At 39.5% G+C, this 23,431-nt stretch overlaps 1 protein-coding gene across 2 annotated transcripts; it reads left to right on the forward strand.

Moving 5' to 3' along the window:
- The first annotated feature begins 435 nt into the window (after positions 1-435).
- On the forward strand, positions 436-23,278 carry RAB23 (RAB23, member RAS oncogene family). 2 transcript variants are annotated; one of them, XM_057554698.1, is made up of 8 exons: positions 436-691; positions 1,180-1,269; positions 6,226-6,445; positions 9,045-9,130; positions 15,058-15,214; positions 16,990-17,072; positions 17,878-17,970; positions 19,900-23,278. In XM_057554698.1, exons 3-8 carry the CDS (start codon positions 6,291-6,293, stop codon positions 20,037-20,039), a joined length of 714 nt encoding a protein of 237 aa, XP_057410681.1. In that variant the 5' UTR covers positions 436-691; positions 1,180-1,269; positions 6,226-6,290; the 3' UTR covers positions 20,040-23,278. The 2 variants fall into 2 exon arrangements, with proteins under 2 accessions (XP_057410681.1, XP_057410680.1); XM_057554697.1 differs by lacking the exon at positions 1,180-1,269.
- The last annotated feature ends 153 nt before the right edge of the window (positions 23,279-23,431 follow it).

Genomic DNA, 23,431 nt, shown 5'->3' on the forward strand with positions numbered 1-23,431 from the left:
TTAAAACAACTTTAGCAAAGTTTAGGTTGCTTTGGGGGCCAACTTTTGGATTTCTGTTTGGTTCTCTGAATTATTAAGCATCGCAGACTTGCACTTGGTCCAGTCACAGAGTACGGACCGAGTGCGTTTTCGACTTTGCTCCAGTTTTGCTCACTCCGCCACTTGGATGTCCTCCGGTCAAGACTATAAGGTGTGCATCCAGGGCGGGCACGTCCTGTGAGGACTGAAAGCTGACCACTGGGTAAGCGAAGCGTTTGCGGCCCTTCCTCGGCAGCGTCCTCTCCCGCCACCTCCTGGAACCCCACCAGCCCCAGCTGCCTCACAGGGAACGCCGCGCCCCTCAGCCTCAGCCAGCTCGGGGGCGGGGCAGCGGGGCGAGGCCGGCGGCGCGCGCGTGCGCACTGAAAGTCCGGCGCATGCTCAGAGTGCCCGGCGTCCGCAGCTGAGGGGAGGCGAGTCTCCCGCGCCCTACCCTCAGCGGCGGAGCCGCAGCGATCTGCTGGTTCCGATTCCTTCTGCCAATAAAGTTCCTGAAAAAAAATCACAGTCATTCTTAAAAGAGCAAAAGAGGGCGCGAGCCGGCCGGAGGCCCTGCCGGGGGTCTGGCGCACCGGGCGGCGGAGACGGCGGTTACACCGCGACCAGGAGGAGCGGTCGCGCCGGGCGGCGGGCGGCGGGCGGCGCGGGGACGGTGAGTAGCGGCTCGCGCCCGGGGTGGCTGGCCGCACTCATCGCCCTCGACCGGGTCTGGCTGCGGAGGACCCGCCCGTCCCCGCGGCCCGGGATGTGCCCACCGGGGGCCGGAAGGGTCTTGGCGGGGGCCTCCAGGCCGGGCGCCCCTCCCCGACCCGGCCGCCGCGCGCGCACTTCGAGTGTGGGGCCCGGGTCCCCGCGGCAGGCGGTGGGCGCAACCCCCGGCGCCCCCTCCCCTCCCCGCGCCCCCGCCTCCCTGGGGTGGCCCTCGGGCGGGGAGATGCAGCGGGGCGGTGGGGACGGGGCATTAGGTGTGGGTTGGGGCTGGCGGGGAAAGGGCCCAAGCCCCACCCTGGCGTCCAGACCCCGTCCTAGGCGGCGGGCCCCTTCTCTGCCTGCGGCCCCACCCAGCCCCGGTGTTGCTCGGGTTCTGCTCGAATATGAATGAGCCTGACTACGCGGTCTCCTTGACACTGGCTACCGCAGAGTCACTTCACTCGGGGATCCCAGTGGCAGTACAGTCAGAAAAGGGCTGTCTACTTCTCCAGGTTTTATGCAGCTCCTGACATCTTCTAGGTAACTTCATTGAACTTGAGAAGTTTTTCAGTGTTTTTATAATCATACCTGTGCTGAAGTACAGGCTGTGATGAAAAAGCCACCCTTTTTGATCAGTGAGTTAACGCATCCTTTACTTTTCTAATGTATTGGACGGCTGTTGGTTGGGAAAATCTTTAAAATTAAACTTGGAAAAAGAACACATGTAAAGTGTTACTGTCAAGCTTTTAAAGTATTGTACTCAGAATTATGCTTATTTTCTAAGAATTTAATTGTTTTGGTATAGTTCTTTAAGGCTGTAGAGTAGTGGCTGATAATTACAGGAGTCAGACTGCCTGTGTTAAAATCTGATTCCACTTACTTTTCTTTACATTTTATTATTTTAAAAATTATTATATGGTAAAATTGACTTTGTTGGGGGGTGTGCAGTTCTGTGAATTTTAGATATATGTAACCACCATAACAGTTAGAATTTAGAACAGTTCTGTCACCTCCAAAACATTCATGCTATCCTCTCCCTTACCCCAACCCCTGGCAATTACTGATCTTTTCCAGAATGTCATAGAAATGGAATCATGCAACATGTAGCCTTCTTTCACTTAGCATAATGCCTTTGAGATTCCTTCGAGTTGTTGGATGTATCAACAGTTTATTCTTTTTTATTGCTGAGTAGTATTCTATTAGATGGATGTGCTCCCAATGAAGGACATTTGGATCGCTTCCAGTTTTTGGTGATTATGACTATAGCTACTATAAACATTGCTATGCAGGTTTTTGTGTGAACATAAGTTTTCATTTCTCTAGGGTACTGCTAAGATTGGGATTACATGATCATATAAAGTATGTTTAACTTTGTAAGACACTGTCACACTGATTTCCAGAGTGGGTCTATCATTTTGCATTTTCACCAGCAACATGTGAGAGTTCCAGTTGCTCCACCTCCTCTCTTAGCACTTTGTACTGTCGGATTTTTTAATTTAGCCATTCTAATAGGCATGTAGTGGTATCTCGTGGTCTTAATGTGTCTTTAACTAATGGCTAAAGATGTTGAATATCTTTTCATGTACTTAATTGGCATATATAATCTTGGGTGAGTATCTGGCCAAGACTTTTGCCTATTTTTAAATTCAGTAGTTTCTTTGTTATGTTGAGTTTTGAGGGTTCTCTATATGTTCTGGATACAAGTTGTTAGATATGTTTTGCAAAAGTTTCTTGCAGTCTATAGCTTCTTTTCATTGTTTTAACAGTGTCTTTCACAGAGCTAATGTTTTTAATTTTGATGAAATCTAATTTATCCATATTTCCTTTTGTACATCTTTTGGTAGCATGTCTAAGAACTTTGCCTAATCCCAGGTCAAGAAGATTTTCATCTTCTAGATATTATAGTTTTATATTTAGATCTATAATCTATTTAAAATTATTTATATAAGGTGTAAGATTTAGGGGAAGGTTTACTTTTTTGCATATGAATGTCCAGTTGTTCCATCACCATTTGTTGAAAAGGCTGTCTTTTCTCCATTTAATAGTTTTGCACCTTTGTCAAAAATCAATTGGCTGTATTTGTGTGGCTCTGTTTTGGCCCTCTGTTGTGTTCCATTGATTTCTGTATCTTTCTCTTTGCCAGTATCAAACTTTCTTGATGGATGTAGTTTTATAGTGTCTTAAAATTGGGTAGCATGATCTTCTCCAACTTTATTCTTTTTCAAAATTGTTTTAGCTATGCTAGTTCATTTGCCTTTCCATAAGAAGTTTAGAATCAGCTTGTCTCTAACTATGAAATATTCTGCTGGTACTTTGGAATTATATCAAACCATAGATCAATTTAGGGAGAATTGCTATTTTTACTTTGTTGAATCTTTCAATCTATGAACATGATATATCTTTCCATTTATTTCTTTGTTTCATTAGTGTTTTGTAGTTTTCAGTATACAGATCCTGTACATGTTTTGTTAGATTTATGCCAAAATATTTCATTTTGGGAGGAAACTATTGTAAATATCATTTAAAAAATTTTTGGCTTCAAATTGTACATTGTTAGGATATTAGAAATACAGTTGAGTGTTGTGTGTTGCTCTTGTATCCTGTGTCCTTGCTAAACTCACTTATTAGTTGCAGGATTGTTTGTTTGAGTCCTTGGAGTTTTCTAGATAGACAATCATGTCATCTGTGAATAGAGATAGTTTTTTCCCTAATCTATAAGCGTTTTATGTATTTAAGTTGCCCGTTTCTCTGGCTAGGCCTAATGATAAACAGGAGTAATGAGAGTGGACATCCTTACCTTGTTCTCAGTCTAAGGGGGAATTCAATCTGTCTTTCAGAATTAAGTGTGATGTTAGCTGTAGATTTTTTTTTTTTAATAGATGCCCTTTATCAGGTTGAAGAAGTCCTCTTCTGTTTCTAGTTTGCTGAGAGTTTTTTTCACAAATGGATGTTGATGTGGTTTTTCTTCTTTACCCTGTTAATATGGTGGATTACACTGATTGATTTTTGAGTATTGAACCAGCCTTGCATTCCCAAATAAAGCCCATTTGGTCCCGGTTATTCTTTTTATATATTGCTGGATGCGATTTACTAATATTTTGTTGAGGATTTTTGCATTTGTGTTCATGAGGGGTTATTTGTCTAGTTTTCTTTTTTGTACTGTCTTGGTGTGGTGCTGGTATCAAGATAATGCTGGCTTTATAAAATAAGTTAGGGAGTGTTTTCTCCTCTTCTGTATTCTGGGGGAGAGTATGTATCATTCTTGAAAAGTTTGTTAGAATTCTCCAGTGAAATCACCTGAGCCTGGAGAGTTCTTTTTGAGTTTTTAAAGTTATAAATTCAATTTTCCTAATGGTTATATCAATTTCATTGATTTCTGCTCTTTATTATTCCCATCCTTTTGCTTGCTTTGGGTTTATTTTGCGATTCTTTTTCTAGTTTTTTGAGGTGGGGGCTTAGATTATTGATTTGAGACTTTTCTTCTTTTCTAAGGTAAGCATTTAGTGCCGTAAATTTTCCCTCTCAGCAGTATGTTAGCTGTGTCCCATAAATTTTGACGTATTATATTTTCATTTTAATTCAATTCACTTATTTTTAAAATTTCTCTTGAGCGTCTTCTTTGGCCCATGGGTTGTTGAGAAATCTGTGTTTTTAATTTCCAAATGTTTGGAGATTTTTCCTGTTATCTTTCCATTACTGATTTCTAGTTTGATTTCATTGTGGTCCCTTTATTTTGCTTTTGTTGAGGGTTGTTTGATGGCCTAGAATATGTTCTATCTTGGTATATGTTCAGTGGGTGCTTGAAGTATATTCTGCTGTTGTTGCGTGGACAGCTCTATAAATGTTGATTGGATTCTGATAGTTTTCTGTTTTTAGAATTTCGTTTTGTTTTATTGTGTTTTATAGTGTTTTTGAGTATCTCTTTGTGTAACTTGTTTAGCTGCATAGGTAATTTATCACAGTCTGTTGGTGTCAACATTTTACCAGTTCAAGTGAAGTAAAGAAACCTTACCTCCCTTTTGTCCTCTTCCATGTATAATTTTTTTTTTTTTTTTTTTTTGTGGCTGTGCCAGGTCTTAGTTGCAGCATGTGGGATCTTTGTTGCAGCATGCAGGATCTTTTTTTAGTTGCAGCATGCGGGCTCGTGGCATGCAGGATCTAGTTCCCTGACCAGGGATAGAACCCGGGCCCCCTGCATTGGGAGCACAGAATCTTAACCACTAGACCACCAGGGAAGTCCCCTCTTCCACATATAATTACTTGTCTTAAATGTTTTTTCTACATATATTGAAAACCGTATTGAACAGTATTATAATTTTTCTTTCAACTGTCAAATGTAACGTAGAACATTTAAGAGAAGTCTGCTATATTTACCCATATTTTTGCTTCTGTCATCTTCTTTCTCTTGTTCCAATACTTTTTGTTGTTTTAATCATTTAATTATGTCTGAAGTGGAGACCTAAAACCTGTACTTTAACAAGTGCTCCTAGATGCTTCTTATAATCGTGCAAGTTTGTGAAGCATTAGGGACAATTACTGAGACTCCATTAGGGGCAAAGAAAGGAATGTTCTTCACATTTCAGACATGTTTTGTGTAGTGGTTGTATAAATGGATTTTTGGTTAAGGTAGCTGGAATATAATAGCTAAGTAGGCAGGAACTTAACTAGTAATTTTAAGAAGAAATATGAAGAAGTTGGCCTTCTGTTCTTTTCAGTCTAAAATGCAGACAGTACACATTCTGTTACTTTCATTATATGAGTAACTGTAACTAGTCTGAAACTAATGAAAACAATGCATGGTATAAGATGATGTGTAGAGGATCCATTGTAATCTAAACACTAAAGCACTGTAACTAAGAGCCCGATGCTATCACGTGGTTGCATAGCATTATACAAAACCCTTCCTTAGGGTGCTGTTCTAGGGACATTAATTATTACCTGTGAGGATGAAGAGCAGTTTCCTTAGATTTTGTATTTGTTGCCCATTTGGTGGTAACTATCCATGGAGGATTTATTATGGTATAGGAAACTACCATTTTTTTGAACGCTTAACTTTCACTGTGCTAAGTGCTTTGTATCTTATCACTGATCAACAATCCTGTGAGGTAAATATCCTCAGGAAACTGAAGCTTCAAGAGGTTAAGCAATAACTTCACTAAGAGCACAGAACCAGTAGTAAATAGCAACTAGTAAGTCAGGCCTCGACTCTTAACGCCCATACTCTAGCCTCAGTGAAAGGCGGAACTATGTAATCTAGACATTTATTGGTACCTGGAAGTCATACATTCTGCTGTTGTTAAGGATGCAAAAGTGAATGGTATTATTGTCTCTCTTTTCAAAGAATTTACATTATCTGAACAGGGTGGGGAGAGGGCCTTCATCACGGAAAAAAATTCTTGCAATTCATTATGATTATTTCTTGATAAAACAGTTATAGCTTATTTTATTTTATATAGTTTTTATGTCATGAAAAAATAATTTCATTTTAAACCACAGATTTGAGAGAGAAGATCGGATCACCTGGAATTAAATTTGGCACAGAAACCTTTTCAACTCCAAAAATGTTGGAGGAAGATATGGAAGTGGCCATAAAGATGGTGGTTGTAGGGAATGGCGCAGTTGGAAAATCAAGTATGATTCAGCGGTATTGCAAAGGCATTTTTACAAAAGACTACAAGAAAACCATCGGAGTTGATTTTTTGGAGCGACAGATACAGTATGTACTTGGCCGTTTTATCCTCTCGGTTTTGATTTGTGACCTGTGTCCCAAGAGTTTGCTCAGAATAATAGTAACTGAGTACAATACAATCCAAGGCTAGGCGTCTAGTGGCAGCGGGTTTTCAGTTATTCACTCCTTTGTGTGTCTTTGCCTTCTTTTTTCCCTCTCCCGCATCTCTTCCCTTCCTCTCTCATTTTTTATTCTTTTTTTCCTACACTTCTCCCTTCTCTCTTTTTCTATCTTACATCTGTTTTATATTTATTGGTGGCACCCTGGATACTTCTTAAACACAAACTGACGCTTGATTCTACTGAGATTTCTGTCCACTATTTTATTTGGAAGGAAAGTTACCTGTCTTGCAGAATAATTTTCATCTCTTATATTATGGGATCTGTTTGTGTAAAATGTCTCTTCTCTTTTTAAAACTGGGCATATAGAAGTTAGAGAATTAATAATTTGTTTTTACTTTAAAGAAATAAGAGAAAGATTTGAGAGGATTAAATACTCCTGGGAAAAGGAAATCCAATTGAATTCTAAAACACATCAAAGTAACACTTTTTGTCATTAGTCCTGAGAACTTCTAAGGATGTTTTAAATTGTAGGAGACAAACTCAAATGTATCACAAAGAAATAAGAAACATTAAACAAGTTTGATTTAACTATCCCAGACACTAGCATCAAAGATAATTGTGTTCATTGTTTTAAAGATTGTTGAATTTATAATCTGTATTCTGTTACCCTCTTTTTAAAAATACTTCTCTATTTGCTTCCTTTCTTAGATATTTTAAGGGGATTCATTTTAAATCTTGATGATGTTTATTTTTTGCACTTGCTATCTGGACCAAATTAATATTTTAAGTATACAGTTGACCCTTATTATTCATAGATTCCATATTTATAGTTTAAGTGTGCAGTTACTTCTCATTATTTGTGGATTTCATATTTGCAAATTCACTGCTTGCTAAAATTTATTTGTAACCCCAGACTCAGTACTCCCAGTACTCTGGTGGTCATTTGTGGACATGCACAGAGCAGCAAAAAATTTGAGTCATTTGTACAGACACGTCCGGCTGAGGTTGAACAAGGCGACCCTCTGCGTTTTTGTTTCATCTCTCATACCGTACATGAGTGGCCTTTTCATGTTCTGTTTTTGTGCCACATTTTTGTGCTTTTTGTTGGTAGTTTCGCTGTTTAAAATGGCCCCAAGCCTAGAGCTGAAGTGCCCTCTGGTGAGCTGTGACGTGCCTTATGGAGAAAACACATGTATTAGATAAGCTTCGTTCAGGCACCAGTTATAGTACTGTTGGCCGTGGGTTCAATGTTAATGAATCAACAGTGTATATTAAATAAGGTGTGTTTAAACAGAACAATGCAAAAAACAAGGTTGTATATTGATCAGTTGATGAAATTGTAACCAGGGGCTCACAAGCACCTCGCCTGCCTGCTATTTTCCCTCAGAGGAATGGTTCAGGATTTGCTAATTCATTGTTGGCAGTGACTCTGTAGAACAGAACCACTGGCTGCGAATAAGGCAACAGGTGTGACAGAACAGAGTTAATTTGGGGGTTAAAGGACAACCAAGTGGTAAGCTGCTTCTTTACTTTCTTACTATTCTACCCCCATTAGAATAAGGTAGCAGGAGGAGGGCAAGCACTGACCTAAGGGAACCCTTTCCCAGGACAGCTGACCCTGGGTGTCCAGGATCCCACAGGCACTCAGTCCCTTGTATAAAATGGCATAGTATTTGCATTTAACCTACACACGTGCTCCCATAGACTTTCAGTCATCTCCAGATTACTTATACTATCTAATATAATGTAAATACTGTGTAAATAGTTGCCAGGCACACAGTAAATTCAAGTTCTGCTTTTTGGAACTTTCTAGAATTTTTTTCCCAAATATTTTCTATCTTCAGTTGGTTGAATCCTCAGGCGTGGACCCCTCGGATGCTAGTCTTAGAGCCACCACTATCTGTGACTGTGGTTGAAGGAAAAAACATGACAGATGAATCCAAATCGTGTAAAATTACAGCTTTAGGGGAGTGTCTTTCACCCTTTACTCGCACTGTTAGTAATGGTATCAGCATTTAAAAGCACTCAGACTTTTTCAGAGTGAAACCAGCAATGTAGTTGTTTTTTAAAAATAAATAAATAAATTTATTTATTTATTTATTTGTTTGTTTATTTTTGGCTGCGTTGGGTCTTTGTTGCTGTACACGGGTTTTCTCTAGTTGTGGCGAGCAGGGGCTACTCTTTGTTGCGGTGCGCGGGCTTCTCATTGTGGTCACTTCTCCTGTTGCGGAGCACGGACTCTAGGTGCACGGGCTTCAGTAGTTGTGGCACATGGGCTCAGTAGTTGTGGCTCACAGGCTCTAGAGCGCAGTCTCAGTAGTTGTGGCACACGGGCTTAGTTGTTCTGCGGCATGTGGGATCTTCCCGGATCAGGACTCGAACCTGTGTCCCCTGCATAGGCAAGTGGATTCTTAATCACTGCACCACCGGGGAAGCCCAACAATGTAATTTTAATACCTCCAGATCTGAAAAATAAAATACAGACATTTCCTTTGCATATGAAATACATTCATCTCTTGTTTCAGAGTTAATGATGAAGACGTCAGGCTCATGTTATGGGATACAGCAGGTCAAGAGGAGTTTGATGCAATAACAAAGGCCTACTATCGAGGTAAATCATGGGTGTCTTTAGTTTGTTTTGACATGTTCTTTTAGCTGAACAAAGAACTTTGCTTTTCTTGTTTCCCATAGAAGGATTTCTCTTTAAGAATATTTAAATTAATTCCAAAGTATTTTTTAAAACCCCAGGCTATTATTCTTCTAAAGATCTTGTTGGGTGGTAAATAATACTCTGTGCTATAGACTGTTTATCTCTGCCTTAGAATTACATGACTCATATAGGCATTCCCAGACCTAATAAGTCAGAAGTTGTGAAAAGTTACCTCTGACTACAGGGAAATGACTACATAGTCTGAGTGGAAACTAACATAAGAAAAAGTAAAGCCCCGGCAGACAAGATGGCATTTTGTTATGATATTTAATGTGGGTAAAGCCTTCTCTAGGCTATACGAGTTCAGGGAAGTATGACATACATGTGAAAGGGAAGAGCTACAATGATAGGATCTAAGACTTAAATAAACTGGGGGAAATGCCTCTTTTTACCTACCTAGCTTTCCTCTCTAAATTCTCAGCATAAAATATATGTTCTTTTTGTGTGGAAAAAAATAGGTTGGGTTATTTCTTTTTAAGCTTTTGACAATGTGATGTGGCAGTATTACTTTTTAACTAATATGGTTCTTTTTGGAGAAAATATCATTATGTCTCTCTAACTTAAAAGGACAAAACTGTGTGAGTCTACAATTATCTCAAAATAAAGTTTAACTTAAAAAAAGACAAAACTGGTCAAATGTCAAAATGATTTGATTCGTATATGAATAAAAAGGAGAAAACGTTGAAACTGTACAGTTAAGTAGCTCATTTGGGTCCCTAATTTAAAGAAAAAGACCAGGTAGCTAAACATATTTTAATACCCACTGCCATAAGACTTTGTTCAACATTATTATCTTCTAATTTTTTTAACTTGACTCATCCAGTTTGTTGCAGACTTCTTGTTTTAACTTGTTAGATGTCCATGAATCATACCGTTTCTCTTTCATATGTTTACAAAAAACATTCTTTGCCAGAAACTAAAAAGAGAGCCCATAATTGTTAGTATTTACATCTTAATTTATATGGGTGATGTTCAAATTTCTTTTCACTTTGTTTCATTTGGACTAAAAGGCTTTAAACAGCATTGAGTTCCCTGTGTTTAACATTTTAACTTAAAGCAATCTTAAGTGTATAAATAGATCTGTTAAAAGTTTTTCTTAAAATGTAACGTTTTTTAGCCAACTATGTTAAAATGGCAAAGAGGGTGGATACTTAGACAGGTCTTCAGCTTCAGCTTTTTCCCTCACGTCCCTATTTGAATTAAGGAACAAACAGTGGCAATGTTACATGAATTTGAGAAATGGCATATTGGACTTAATATGCTTTTTTCTTTTGAGGTTCTATCAGAGTGCTTTTGGTTGCTGACAGCAGAAAAGCAATTTCAAACCGACTTATTTAGCGTCTGTTGACTTGTTACTGGGAGTAGCTTTCATTTGTGGTTTGTCGGGACTCTAACCTTGCTGATTCTCCTGGCTGCCTGCCTCCCCGTGTGGGGTTCATCCTCATGCCGATTTTCCTCTTGTCTGCAAGTTTGCTACCATCGGCAGTGCTTTTTGTTCACATTCTTGGGGACCGAGGGTTACTTCCCACAACAGTGGACCAGAAGTCCAGAGCTTTTATCTGATTAGACCACCTTTGACCAGATTACAGTGAGTAGTCAGAGGAAGGTGATTGCTCTAATGGGCTTGGCGCACTTGGGGCTCCCCCAAGGCAGAGGGAAGTTTAGCTGCCTAAACCATAGGCTACCGTACAGAGGGGGAGAGGTGTTCTTGGGGACGGGGCACTGGATGGCGGCTAGGCACCAGGTAATATCTGCTAGTAGTATAGATTCAGATGACAATATAATTAAATAAAGAGTAGGAAGAAAAGGTAAGGTGGGCAGAATGAGTTGAGATAGAGATTTAGTGATAGAAACACTATGCCTTATAAAATTATGACCTACTGACTTATGTCCTAAAAATGTGTTATTCAAGATGCATAAAAATTATATTTAAAAAAGAAAAAATTTATTGTAATTCATTTAAAAGACCTATTATAGCAAGACCATTGCTCCAAGGCATCATTATGTTCTTAGAATGCTGGCTTCATTGTACAGTGAGACATGTGGAAACATGATCTCCTTATTAGTAGGTTAGAACAGAGCACAGATCATATTAGGAAGCCTTTGGGAGCCCAGATGACTCCTGTTAAACCCTTAAGAAAGTCCATCCTAGGCAGCAGAAACCGTACTTAGTACAGAAAGTTACATACAACATGAAGTAGATTTTTATTACAGTTTTTTTACTGTGACTTGGTTCTCAGAAAAAAAATGCTTCTAAGTATATGTAAATTAGGTTATAGACTTGAGACCTATTATTTGAGATCATGCACATAAGTAGAAGGAAACCCTTATTTTCTTAAAAAATAATTTTTTTTCACAAATATAAATGAATACAAATTGTTGGAAATGAAATAGCTCTGGACAAGAAGCTAGTTATAAGTTATAATTATAAATGCAAGAATTAAGGAACAACAGAATTAGACTATGCAAGTCTGAGGTTTGTTTTGAAATTATGTGAGCATGGAATCTGTGACAGATTGGTTCATTGAATAATTTATGTGCTTTAGACTGTATAGAATGTCAAAAAGAATAAGGAACAGCATTTTAAATCCTGAGTAGTATCTATAATAGTATTTTTAAAGCCTTTGCCAGTGTACGCTAGAGCAGTGTTTCTTAAACTTGGCTGTGCACAGGAATCCCCTGGGGAGCTCATTAAAATGCAAACTGAATTCTGTAGATCTGTGGGTGGCTCTGAGAGTCTGCATTTCTACAGCCTCCCAGGTGACACTGATGCTGCTGTCAGCCACACTCAGGACCAGCCTACAGACGATCTTGTAGGATCTGTCAGTGATTTGAGGATAGAATTACTCTCTGCACATTATGTGTCTTAGAGAGTATTTTCTGAATTGCATTAAAATATAGTGACTTTTTGGGAATGATCTTATTAAGGAGGAATAAATACTTGCTATTGGTGATCTTATCATTGACACCAAAAATTTATTCAGAGCTCTGTATTTCTGATGCATGGACAAGTGAGGTAGTTTATTAACTGTTAGAAGTGATCCATTTATGGGTGACTTACTGTTATCTATGATAATGAAGAAACTTTTCCAATGGTGCAATTTTTAGGGTAGGTAGTATTGAAGGAAGATTGAATAGTAGGAAAATAAAGGTCTTTGTAAAATATATGGGTAGAAAACACTAGCTGCCTTTCAATATTAACAACAGAGAAATTAAAACAACTTTCCCAAAGATGGCTGGTACTAACACAGAGCTAGAGGTCCAAGGAAGAAAAAGAAGGGAGAGCGGCGTGGGGTCATTTTAATTTATTTTATTATTTTTTTAGGGTCATTTTACACCTCCCCCACACGCACACACACGCAGCTGGGTGGGTGTGGGATGTAGAAGTGAGAGGCCAGGGAAAGAAGGGAGAACCGTGCATAAAGAGTGCAGTAATGAGCCAGTTACTACTGCGGGTGGGGAGACGCGCCTCAGGGTGACCCCACCCCAGGGAAGCTGAGGTTTTTATCCCCCCTCACCCCTCCCCAGGCATCCAGTCCCCTTAGGGGGTGTGCTAGACCACCCCTGGCAGAAGAGCAGAGCGCCCCCTGCAGCCCGTGCTGGAGGGTCGGGGCAGGGAACACACAGGGCACCTGTGGGGAGGGGGCACCGTGCTCACCTCCCTGGTGGCTTAACTGAATCCAGGTCCCTCCTCCTCCTCCTCAGAGGGCACTACGGCCCATCCCACCCAGTGTGGTCTCTCCACCCAGTCCCCCACTAAATAATTTTGGGTTTTGTGGACAGACTTTTTCTTTTACCCTTTGATCCTTGATTTTTCAAACAAAATTGTACTTCTCTTAGTTAATCATTCTTACTGCCCATATGTCTGGCACCATCTGCTTAGTTTTTTTTGTTGTTTGTTAGTTGTTTTTGTTTTGTTTTTTTTAACATCTTCTCTAATAAGTGTTTTTTTGTGTGTCTGAGACCTCGTATACTTGGAAATACCTTATTGGACCCTCAAATTTAAATGACACTTGACTGATATAAAATTCTAGGTTTAAAGCTAACAATTTTATAACAAAAAAGTTTTTTTTTTTTTTTTAAGATTTTTGTTTGTTTGTTTTGATGTGGACCGTGTTTTAAAGCCTTTATTGAATTTGTTACCATAGTGCTTCTGTTTTATGTTTTTGGTTTTTTGGTCCCGAGGTATGTGGGATTACTTAGCTCCCCGACCAGGGATCGAATCCACACCCCCTGCATTGGAAGGCGGAGTCTTAACCACTGGACCGCCAGGGAGGTCCCCAAAAAACAGTTTCTTAAAGTATGATTAAGTAATGTTTTATTTGTAGTTTAAGTAAATGTTAGAGTTCAAGTAAATATAAATTTGTTGTCCAATATGCTAGTGTGATCTCTTCAGTTTTACTTCTCCTTCAATTCTGAGCAAGTCTCAGGCTGTGTCTGTCAATCTGCCTGTCCCCCACCCCTCAGTTTTGCATAATTAATTTATTATTTGGTCCAAAGCCTGCTCTAGAGGAGAGAAGCCTCTGCTTTTACAGTCATAGTGAACTGCTGGTTTTTTCCTTCAGTAATTGTTCTTTGGGTTTCTGCCATATTCCCTCAGGTGATAAACAAACCGTTTTTGGCCCTAGAGTGTCTTAGGTAGCCCAGGTATGTGTGTCTTGAGTCTTACTAGGAAACTCTTACACCTGGGGTATCTGTAAGGAAGGAGTAGCAGTGAGGAACCCTCTTGACTCCAGGATGATTTTCTCTTCTCACCTGTTTTTGTCACTATGCTGCCTGATTCAACAGCAAATCATTGGTAAAAACCCTCTTACAGAAGGTTGATGCTTATTTTTAAAATGAGATATTATCAACCTAATGTGATAGTTGATAGTTAAAATATTGTCAGTGAGTATGGTATGGGAATTATGCAGTTAAAGAGAATGAAAAACTAAAACTCTTTTCCTCTCTACTATATATAAATATTTTACTCTTGGCACTGGTTCCTAAATTACATTCTTTAGCATTGCTGGTATTCTGTTACTAAAATAAAATAATATAGATTTTTTTTAAAAGGTAAATAGAATGAGAAAATTATGATTTTTTTTCTCATAGACTTTTCTTAAATCTGTGCCAAAAGAAATTAAGAAGCAGGTGACAGATACTAACGAGAAGAACTCAGCAACTCTGTCATTCATGCCTAGTTTACTGTTCTCTCTGGCTTTTACAGTGTTATTAAATATATCAGTATTTTGTGGTGTTCCACAAGGAATGTGTATAATTTTGAGGGTACTTTGGCACTTGCACAAATTTGAGAACCACTGTTCTTGGTAAAAATTGGTTCTTTGAATTAGAAAATAGAGTTTATATGTTAAAAAATAGGGCTTCCCTGGTGGCACAGTGGTTAAGAATCCACCTGCCAATGCAGGAGACACGGGTTCGAGTCCTGGTCTGGGAAGATCCCACATGCCACGGAGCAACTAAGCCCCTGTGCCACAACTACTGAGCCTGAGCTCTAGAGCCCGCCAGCCACGGCTACTGAGCCCACGTGCCACAACTACTAAGCCTAGAGCCCATGCTCTGCAACAAGAGAAGCCACTGAAATGAGAAGTCCGTGCACCACAATGAAGAGTAGCCCCTGCACACTGCAACTAGAGAAAAGCCCGCGCAGCAATGAACACCCAACACATCCAAAAATAAAATAAATTAAATTTTAAAAAAAAAGTGCTACAAAGATGAGTTCAACATTTATTTACATAAAAATTGTTTTGAATACGTAAAAGTTTCCTTCACCCTGCATAGGATTGTTTCATTAATGTAAATAACATTTTTATTTTGTGAACTTACAGGAGCCCAGGCTTGTGTGCTTGTATTTTCCACCACAGACAGGGAATCTTTTGAAGCGATTTCCAGTTGGAGAGAGAAGGTGGTGGCTGAAGTTGGAGATATACCAACTGTACTTGTACAAAACAAGATCGATCTCCTTGATGACTCTTGTATAAAGAAGTAAGGTGGCTACTGTTGACGGGGTGGCTGTAATTCTGTAAAGCTAAAACCTATTTTAGTTTTTGCATACACTTAAAAAATTTAGGAAAGTTTTAAAAAAGACTGCCTTATACTTAAAAATTTCTGTGAGCTATTGTGTGATTGGTTTGGGTTAAAAAACGTTCACACTGAATCAGAAGTAAAGAAAATTAAAGGAGTACATTTTGAAAGCCCTTTTAGAATTCCAGGTCCTTGCAGCTCAAATCCAACTCCTCATGCGAAGTCACATCTAGACAGAGTAAGAATGTTAAGAGAAACATCCCGGAACTTCCCTGGTGGCGCAGTGGTTAAGAATCCACCTGCCAGTGCAGGGGACATGGATTCAATCCCTGGTCCGGGAAGATCCCACATGCTGCAGAGCAACTAAGCCCATGCGCCACAACTACTGAGCCTGCGCTCTAGGGCCCACGAGCCACAACTACTGAAGCCCGCATGTCTAGAGCCCATGCTCTGCAGCAAAGAGAAGCCACCTCAATGAGAAGCCCACGCACCGCAACGAAGAGTAGCCCCCGCTCACCTCAACTAGAGAAAGCTCGCGTGCAGCAACAAAGACCCAACGCAGTCAAAAATAAATAAATGAGTAAATTTAAAAAGGAAGACATCCCTAGATGTTTTAATGTCTAGCATAAGTATGTTGATGAGTTTAAATAGGTAAGCAGTTCAGATTCATATTGTTTTATATACCCAGAACCATTATGCTCATATTTGTGAACAGAGTTTGGCATCCAGATAATTTCTCTGTATAAGTATTTGTTTACTACATTATTAACGTTTTGCTGGCTTTGAAAATACTTACTTGGTTTTTACCTTATTTTTTTATAAGTTCTTGTATTAGTTGTCTGTTGCCATATAACATATTAGCCCAAAACTTAGTAGTTTAAAACAACAAACATTTATTATGTCACAGTTTTTGTGGGTCAGGAATTTGGGAGTGGCTTAGTTGGGTGGCTTGGTTCTGGGTTTTCATGAGGTTGCTGTCAATATGTTGCCGGGGCCTGTGGTCACAGGAAGGCTTTTGACTGGGGCTGGGGGGGGTCTGCTTCCAGGATGGCGCCCTCGCTTGGCCATGGGCAGGTGGCCTCTCCTTCGGGCTGCGAGTGTCCTCAGCGTGTGGCAGCCACTTCCCCAGGCACGTGATCCCAGAGGGGGCAAGGCGGAAACCTCAGTGCCTCTTATAGGAGTCTCAAAGTCACACGCCATCACTTATGTATGTCATTGATGACACAGGCCAACTTGATTACAGTGGGGGGGGAGGCATGTGGTAGAATCATTGGGAAATATTTTAGAGAATTGGGAGTCATAATGAAACTAAAATTAGGAGTCCACTGTTCTAGACACATCAATATACTGACTTCGGCTTTGGCAGCAAAGTAGTTTTGTAGCCAATAAGAGTAAAATAGGTAATGCAGTATAAGACTTTCAGAGTGTAATTAAATTCAAGTGTTTTTAATAACCGAAGAGAGAAAATGAAAGTATTATATAAAGAAAAGTGACATTTAGTCATTTTAAGGCTAGAGTAAGTGACTTTACAGAAAAGTGTCTTGCAGTTACAGTGAGATGGCTGGTGTTTACCCCCCCAAGAGCAGTGACGACTGAAAACCCTGCTCAAGCACTGAGTGTAGCTCTCAACGGTTCTGGAAGGGCTGACCGCCGTCCTCAGGCTGTATGCAGTAAATATAATAAAACAAGCTCTCAGAAAGTACCTTTACATGCATTTTTTTCAAATTGATGTGTAGTGAGGAAGCTGAGGCACTGGCAAAAAAGTTGAAGCTGAGATTCTACAGGACTTCAGTGAAGGAGGATCTCAACGTGACGGAAGGTAAAGTGCCTTCTTAACAGTTAACAGCAGGAAGTTTGTTTATTCTTCTTATGCCTTTTCTTTTTGTTGTTTAGAAATCGTATTTGTAACGAGAATAGAATTTTCTCTTTGCCATGTATCATTAAGTAAAGTTTAAAGGCTGATGCTGCTCTGAGTTTGAGTCCTTGATTATTTACTAATGTCTTTGAACAGCTGTTACTCTACAGCAAAACTCTGGTGGGCTTTTGTTTTGTTTTTTAATCTTTAAAAATACAACTTGCTATGTGTGTGCGTGTATGTGTGTGTGCTTTTCAAGCGTACCTTCTGAAATTGCTGCGTTAGAACCCCACAGCGGTGGACACCCCTCTGGGTAGCCACAGTGACCTTAACTTGTTTAATAGTGTTTCCTAGTTTAAGAAAGTGAGATTAGAGAAAGATGGTGGTTATTCTTCTCATTCCGGAATTGCTGCTCATTTTATTAGATTGCAGCTCAGCTGTTGCTCCAGTGTCCCCTGAATAGTGCTTTTCAGCTAGAGAAAGAGTCTTTTTAAGACTGAGTCAGTTTAGTGTTGCTGAATATTAGTCTACAAGTAATATTTTATTTCTTGACTAATAAAATGCCGCTATATATTTATTAGTATTACCATTGTAATTAGGTATTACTCAGATAATTTTTAGAAGTTGAATTTTTTCAACTAGATGGTATACTTCTAATTTTAAATTTGTTTTGTAAGTATAAATATTATAGTAAGTGATGTGAAAGAACAGGTTTTACGTGCATAATTATACTAACCTGGCAAGGTTTTTGGTTTTGTTTTCATTCCAGTTTTTAAATATTTGGCTGAAAAATATCTTCAAAAGCTTAAACAACAAATAGCTGAGGATCCTGAATCAATGCGTTCAAGTAGTAACAAAATTGGTAAGTACCCAGGAAGTTTTAGCCCCATGTTTACCTGGTAAATTTATTTTCCATTCATTATTATCATATTTACTGGTTTTTTTTTAAATACAGTATGCTCATTTCTTTAAGAAATGTGACTGGAAAGCATGAGATGAGTGATTATTAAATTTAGTAGTATCAGCTCTCATTAAAAGGTATATTGAGTTAAAAGATTTTTTAACTGATGAATCTTCTAAAGGTCTGTCCTTTTTGAACACTTGTTTCTCTGACTTGACACTTGCACCATCTCCACACCTTTCCCCTTTCCTGCCACCTTGCTGAGCACCCATCCTGATTTTTAACGTGAGATACCAGCAGAGTTTAGTATTTCCTGGAGAACAGGAAGCACCTGTCCATGTCTTACTTTTGGCCATGGCTTCTGGGAGGATGGGCGCCGGTCCTTTGTCCTAAGGACCTCCTGCCTGCACCCCACTCCTCACTACACACACAAACACACACACACACACACACACACACAGCATTTTCTTGGCCTGTTTTAACTTTTCTTACTTTGCCCTTTTTATTGCGTATGTTCCTACTGTCAGACACCTCACATGCTCTGAGAAACGACAGGGCAGTTGTGATAAGCCGCTGTCTGGTCTGGTCTCCTTCCAGTCTGCTGATTAAAGCCCTTTGATAGATTCTGGTTGTGGAACACATTCAGTGCAGGCTCTCTTCATCCCAGCATTTAAAGACAGTTTGGTCCATCCTTCCTGTGCGGCCTTGTGCCCCACTTTTGTAATGTACCCTGTTTACGGTTCCACCACAGGGTCCGCTGTTTCTTGAGCCTGCCTAGGGCTGTCTTACTTATCCCTTTGCTCATTTTGGCTCTTCCATTAAGAATGGCCTCCCCTTCCCACCTTCTGTTGAGAACTGTGCATCCCTCAAGGTCTATGGAGAAAGCTCTTGGCTATCTGTCTGGCTGAAGCACAGCCTTCACTTCTCTTAAATGAACAGAGACCTGAGTGCAGGGCATTGCCAGGGGTCCAGTCCCTCCATGTAGTTTGTCCTTTCTTATGAATTAGATGTGGTTGACCCTTCCTATACCATCTGTGGGATCTTGTCTCTTTTGTGACACTTAACATAGAGTGTCCTGTAGCATCACTGCCTGTTTGTAGTGCCTCACCTCACTCATCAGATTGTAAGCTTCTTGGGGGCAGGAATCAGTCTTAGTAGTCTTTGCGTTGCTCATAGTGTCTCTTGCCCAGAGTCTTGTGTATCGTGGACGATAAATAGCCCATAAACTGGAGATTACATTTTAGAACCAACGTTGTTCAAAATGAAAACTCTAACAGTTGAAAGTTTTTCTTTAGTTCATCCCTTTTGTCTGCTCACCACTTTGAGTATCTGCAGACCATTTTGCTGTTGTTTTAGCCTGGATAAGAACATCTGACATCACTACTGGCTCTTACATACGCAGTATCTTTATCAACATGACATATCACAAATTCTGTTGTTAACTACAGGCAGGTACTGTTGAGGAAGTTCTATGATGTAAAATTAGTAAGTGAAGTTATTAAAATTATCATATTTACAGATTCCAAATTTCAAAAATGATTGTTAGTGAAAAGAGTGTGTAGAGAAGCACACAAAGGGAGGAAAGAAGACCATATGTGCACTTCAGCCTACATGTGTATACAGCATCACTGCAGGGATGCGTGGGAACTCTAAACATGTGTGCCTTAGGCGAGGGGCTGGGGTGAGTGAGAGACTTCACTGTGACCCCTTTGGTTCCCTTTGAACTTTGAACCCTGTGTATTGGCTATTAAATGAAATGAAAACAAAAGCTTAAAATTGTAAATACTTGCATATGTTGCTGATTTACTAAGAAGCTGGGTGCACAGTCTGCAGTAGGTGACCCTGAGGCCCGTTAGTGTTAACCTCTGTGTTTTCCCTCAACTTATCCAGGTGTCTTTAGCACGTCTGCTGGGAGTCACTTGGGTCAGAATTCAAGTACCCTCAATGGTGGAGATGTCATCAACCTCAGGCCCAACAGACAGAGGACCAAGAAAAACCGAAATCCTTTTAGCAGCTGTAGCATACCCTAAAACGCTTCAGGGAGGAAGAAATGAATTATATGGTGCAGTAAGATACATCCAGCTGTCACGGTATGTTACACAATTTTTTCGCAGACTTTGCACCTAATGGCTCTCTGAAAGCTGACAGACTTAAACAGATAGCACTGTTCTGCAGTGCTTTTCAGAATGGAGCAAGATCTCTGGTGGAAAAATTACTGCCCTCTGGACTTATTTTAATTTTTTTACATTAGACGAAGCTTCTCCTGTTTTTGAAGGAATGCTATAAGAAACATCAAAAACAGGTTTTGCTGAATTTGAAATGCTGGAAAACGTAAATGAAATGCCTAAATATACTGGTACAGATTTTAATATTATGGGTCAAGGAAAGGTAGCCAACCGTTCTTTCTCTGAAATTGGTCATCTGGCTTTTCTAGGAAGTAGTATTGAATCTGAATACTGAAAAGAATAATATTGAAAGGCGAACCCTAATCTTGCCAGACTGCATTAGTGTGTACTTTGGCAATGTTACTTGTGCAATATCTGTAGATGTGGAATGTGGAGGTACGTGCGCACGCAGATCCCTGGTTCTGGAGTAAACAGAAGGTGTGTGCAGTGTTTAAGGAAACATAGACTCTAACTCATTCATTCATGAAACCATTTACACATTTATGTGTATGTTATAAGTTTCTATTTTCAAATGAGAAATTCTAGACAGATATTTTGCAAACTGAGCTCAGATTTAAAAAATGCTTTTGTGCCAAAAATACCATACCTAATTTTCAGTGCTTTACCAGAATTTATACTGTTGATAATCTCTTTTAAAAGCGGTTTTCCTCTCTGACAGGGTAGATGAAAGAGTGTCTTAGTGCTAGAGCCCCTTCCAGGTGGCACTGGTTGCGTGCGGAATCTTTTCGTGTCCCTGCACATGCGTGGTGGGCTCGAGCTGGCGGCTGCAGGACCCCCACCCTGTGCAGCATGGCCGCCCTGTACCCAGTGCCTTTTGCTGTTGACAATGCGATTCTGAACTTTTAGGATTATGCTAACAATTTTTTTAAATACACAAGAGGTGATCTTTTGTCTTAAACCACATTACGGATTTTATAATGCCCTGCAACTCTAAAGCATCTTTTTGTTTACACATTTTTTGTATGGTATTTTGAGATTATCATTTAAAAATTTCTGTAAACTTCAGTTTGTATAGCACTTTCTCAAGAGCTCTGTCAGCACCAAATACAAAATAATTTCTTTTAATAAGTGATTTTAACATGTAATCATGTGGCAGAGCATACATTTTGTGACTTGGGACAGTAGCTTTCCAACTCAGATAATTAATTGCATGAACTCTGGTAAAACTGATTATCATTCATCAATGACTTGTTTTTAACCCCTTGCAATACCTGGTTTTTACAGGATTTAAATATATGTAAAAATAACTTTTCTTGGAAAATGTATCACAAAGTCATTTTTCATTATTTCTACTAAATGCGTAATGTTTTATATATTCCTTTTGTATGTTTTCTCTCTCTCTCGTTCTTTTTTTTTTTTAAGTCTTCCATCTGCACCACCCTCATCCCCTGTCCAGATTAATGTTGAAAACATTATAGAATTTTGTAGGGCGTGTCTTTTAAGTGGTCAGGAGTGAAGATTTGCTTTTCATAATATTGAAATAATCTGGCATTATCTATTTCAAAGTAATATGTTTATTTTTATGTCACCAGTTGTCACCACTCCCATTGCTGGCAGTGGGATAGGTGTTGGGGAAAAACTCTGTTCCTAACAATGGGTACCCGCTAGTGATTCCCTTTTCTACTCTCTGGAAATACAGTCCCTTTAATTTTTGCACAAAATATATTTTGCATCAAATAGTCTTTAGTAGCAGAAAAATCACGTTATATAAAATGTTGTAGTTCTATTTCACATGAATTAAATGTGTGTGGGTGAAAGTTTGTTATTTTTCTATATTAAAAAAAATCTGATGATGGTTGCAGTTCCCCTGATATTTGTAATATAATTTTATGTACTTAGTTTTGTCCTTTTTTTTTAAAACAAGAACTGAAGAGAGATCTTTGTTACACATTTGAATTTTTAATTTGCAATTCTGTATTTTACCTAACCATAATTAGTCATTTTAAATAATTAAGTAGGCCTGAAAATCAGCCACAAGTGATATGTTAAATACTTTCTCAATTCTAAAAACCTTCAAAATTGACATGATATTCTTTCACCTTGAGGCCTTTAATTCTTTTAAATAACTTAACTACTAATTTCTAATGAACCGTGGATGCTGAAGAAATACTAAGACCCCGGGACGTTGTGCATTTGTGCAGTAATAGCTTTCCTATGTCGTGGCTCATTTTCGGCTGTGGCGTGGCTGCCGTGTCTCAGAGTCCTCAGGATTCCTTTTCCTCTTTCAGTCTGCCTCCCGAATTGATAGCGTACAGAATCGGCTACATAAGGCGATATAATTAAATAAAACCAGGCTAAATGGTTTCCTTTTTACCTGCCCAGAGTTGACAGCACTCATGTACTTCTTCAAAATAAAGTAAAACTAACACTATGAGAAGAGCCCCTCCCCATTGTGGCCGCAGTCCTGTGCTGTCTGGGTGCCTCAGACGCTGGCAGCGCAGTGCTTGGGAAGAACTCACTGATGGGCTCCACCGTGTCCAGGGCTCCAGGGCTGGGGTCTCCTCTGGAGATCCTGGGATGGGGAAGTGGCCTCAGGACCTGACATCCCAACTTAAAGGGAACTACTTTAATGTAAAATATTGTTACTTTTTCCCCTCCTTTTTAAAACCTTTGAAATAGTTACTGGTAACTTGCTAAAGTGCTCTCGTTACTGTATCAATCACTGGGGTATCTTGTTTCTCTGAAAACAAAAATGAACTGACAGGTGAAAATCTGTCCCACACTGCAGTCATCTAATGAACAGAGAAAGTCTGGGCTGATGTGGAGTGAACAGGAAGGGGAGGATTTCCAGATGCTGACGGTCTTTGGGAACGTGAGAAAAACTTGGTTGTCTGCTGAATTTTCAAAAAGCTGATAATGAAAAAGACGGCACAAAAAGAAAATCTTCTATCTCACAGTGAACCTAATGATAGCAAATTAGTCTGACAAATCAAGAGGCTTTTGCCAGTTATCAGTGAGAATTAATGTTTCCCATGAAAGAATAGATTTAAATAAGGTGAACTTGGGCTGGCATCAAAACTATCATGAATGTCCTCAGATTGTAATTGCTTTTTATGAAGAGACATATAAAAATATAAAACCAATCTGCAGCTTGACTTGTTTTTTTTCTTGCAGTGTGAAAGAATACCTATCTTTTAATGAAAATTGAATCTGATATATTCATACTGAAGTAGTATTTGGGGAAGCTGAAGTTTTTGTGTATCAGTAGCACTAGCTATTTTGAACAAATAAAAGTG

The sequence above is a fragment of the Balaenoptera acutorostrata genome, chromosome 10 (assembly GCF_949987535.1).
Source record: "Balaenoptera acutorostrata chromosome 10, mBalAcu1.1, whole genome shotgun sequence".
Lineage (NCBI taxonomy): Eukaryota > Metazoa > Chordata > Mammalia > Artiodactyla > Balaenopteridae > Balaenoptera > Balaenoptera acutorostrata.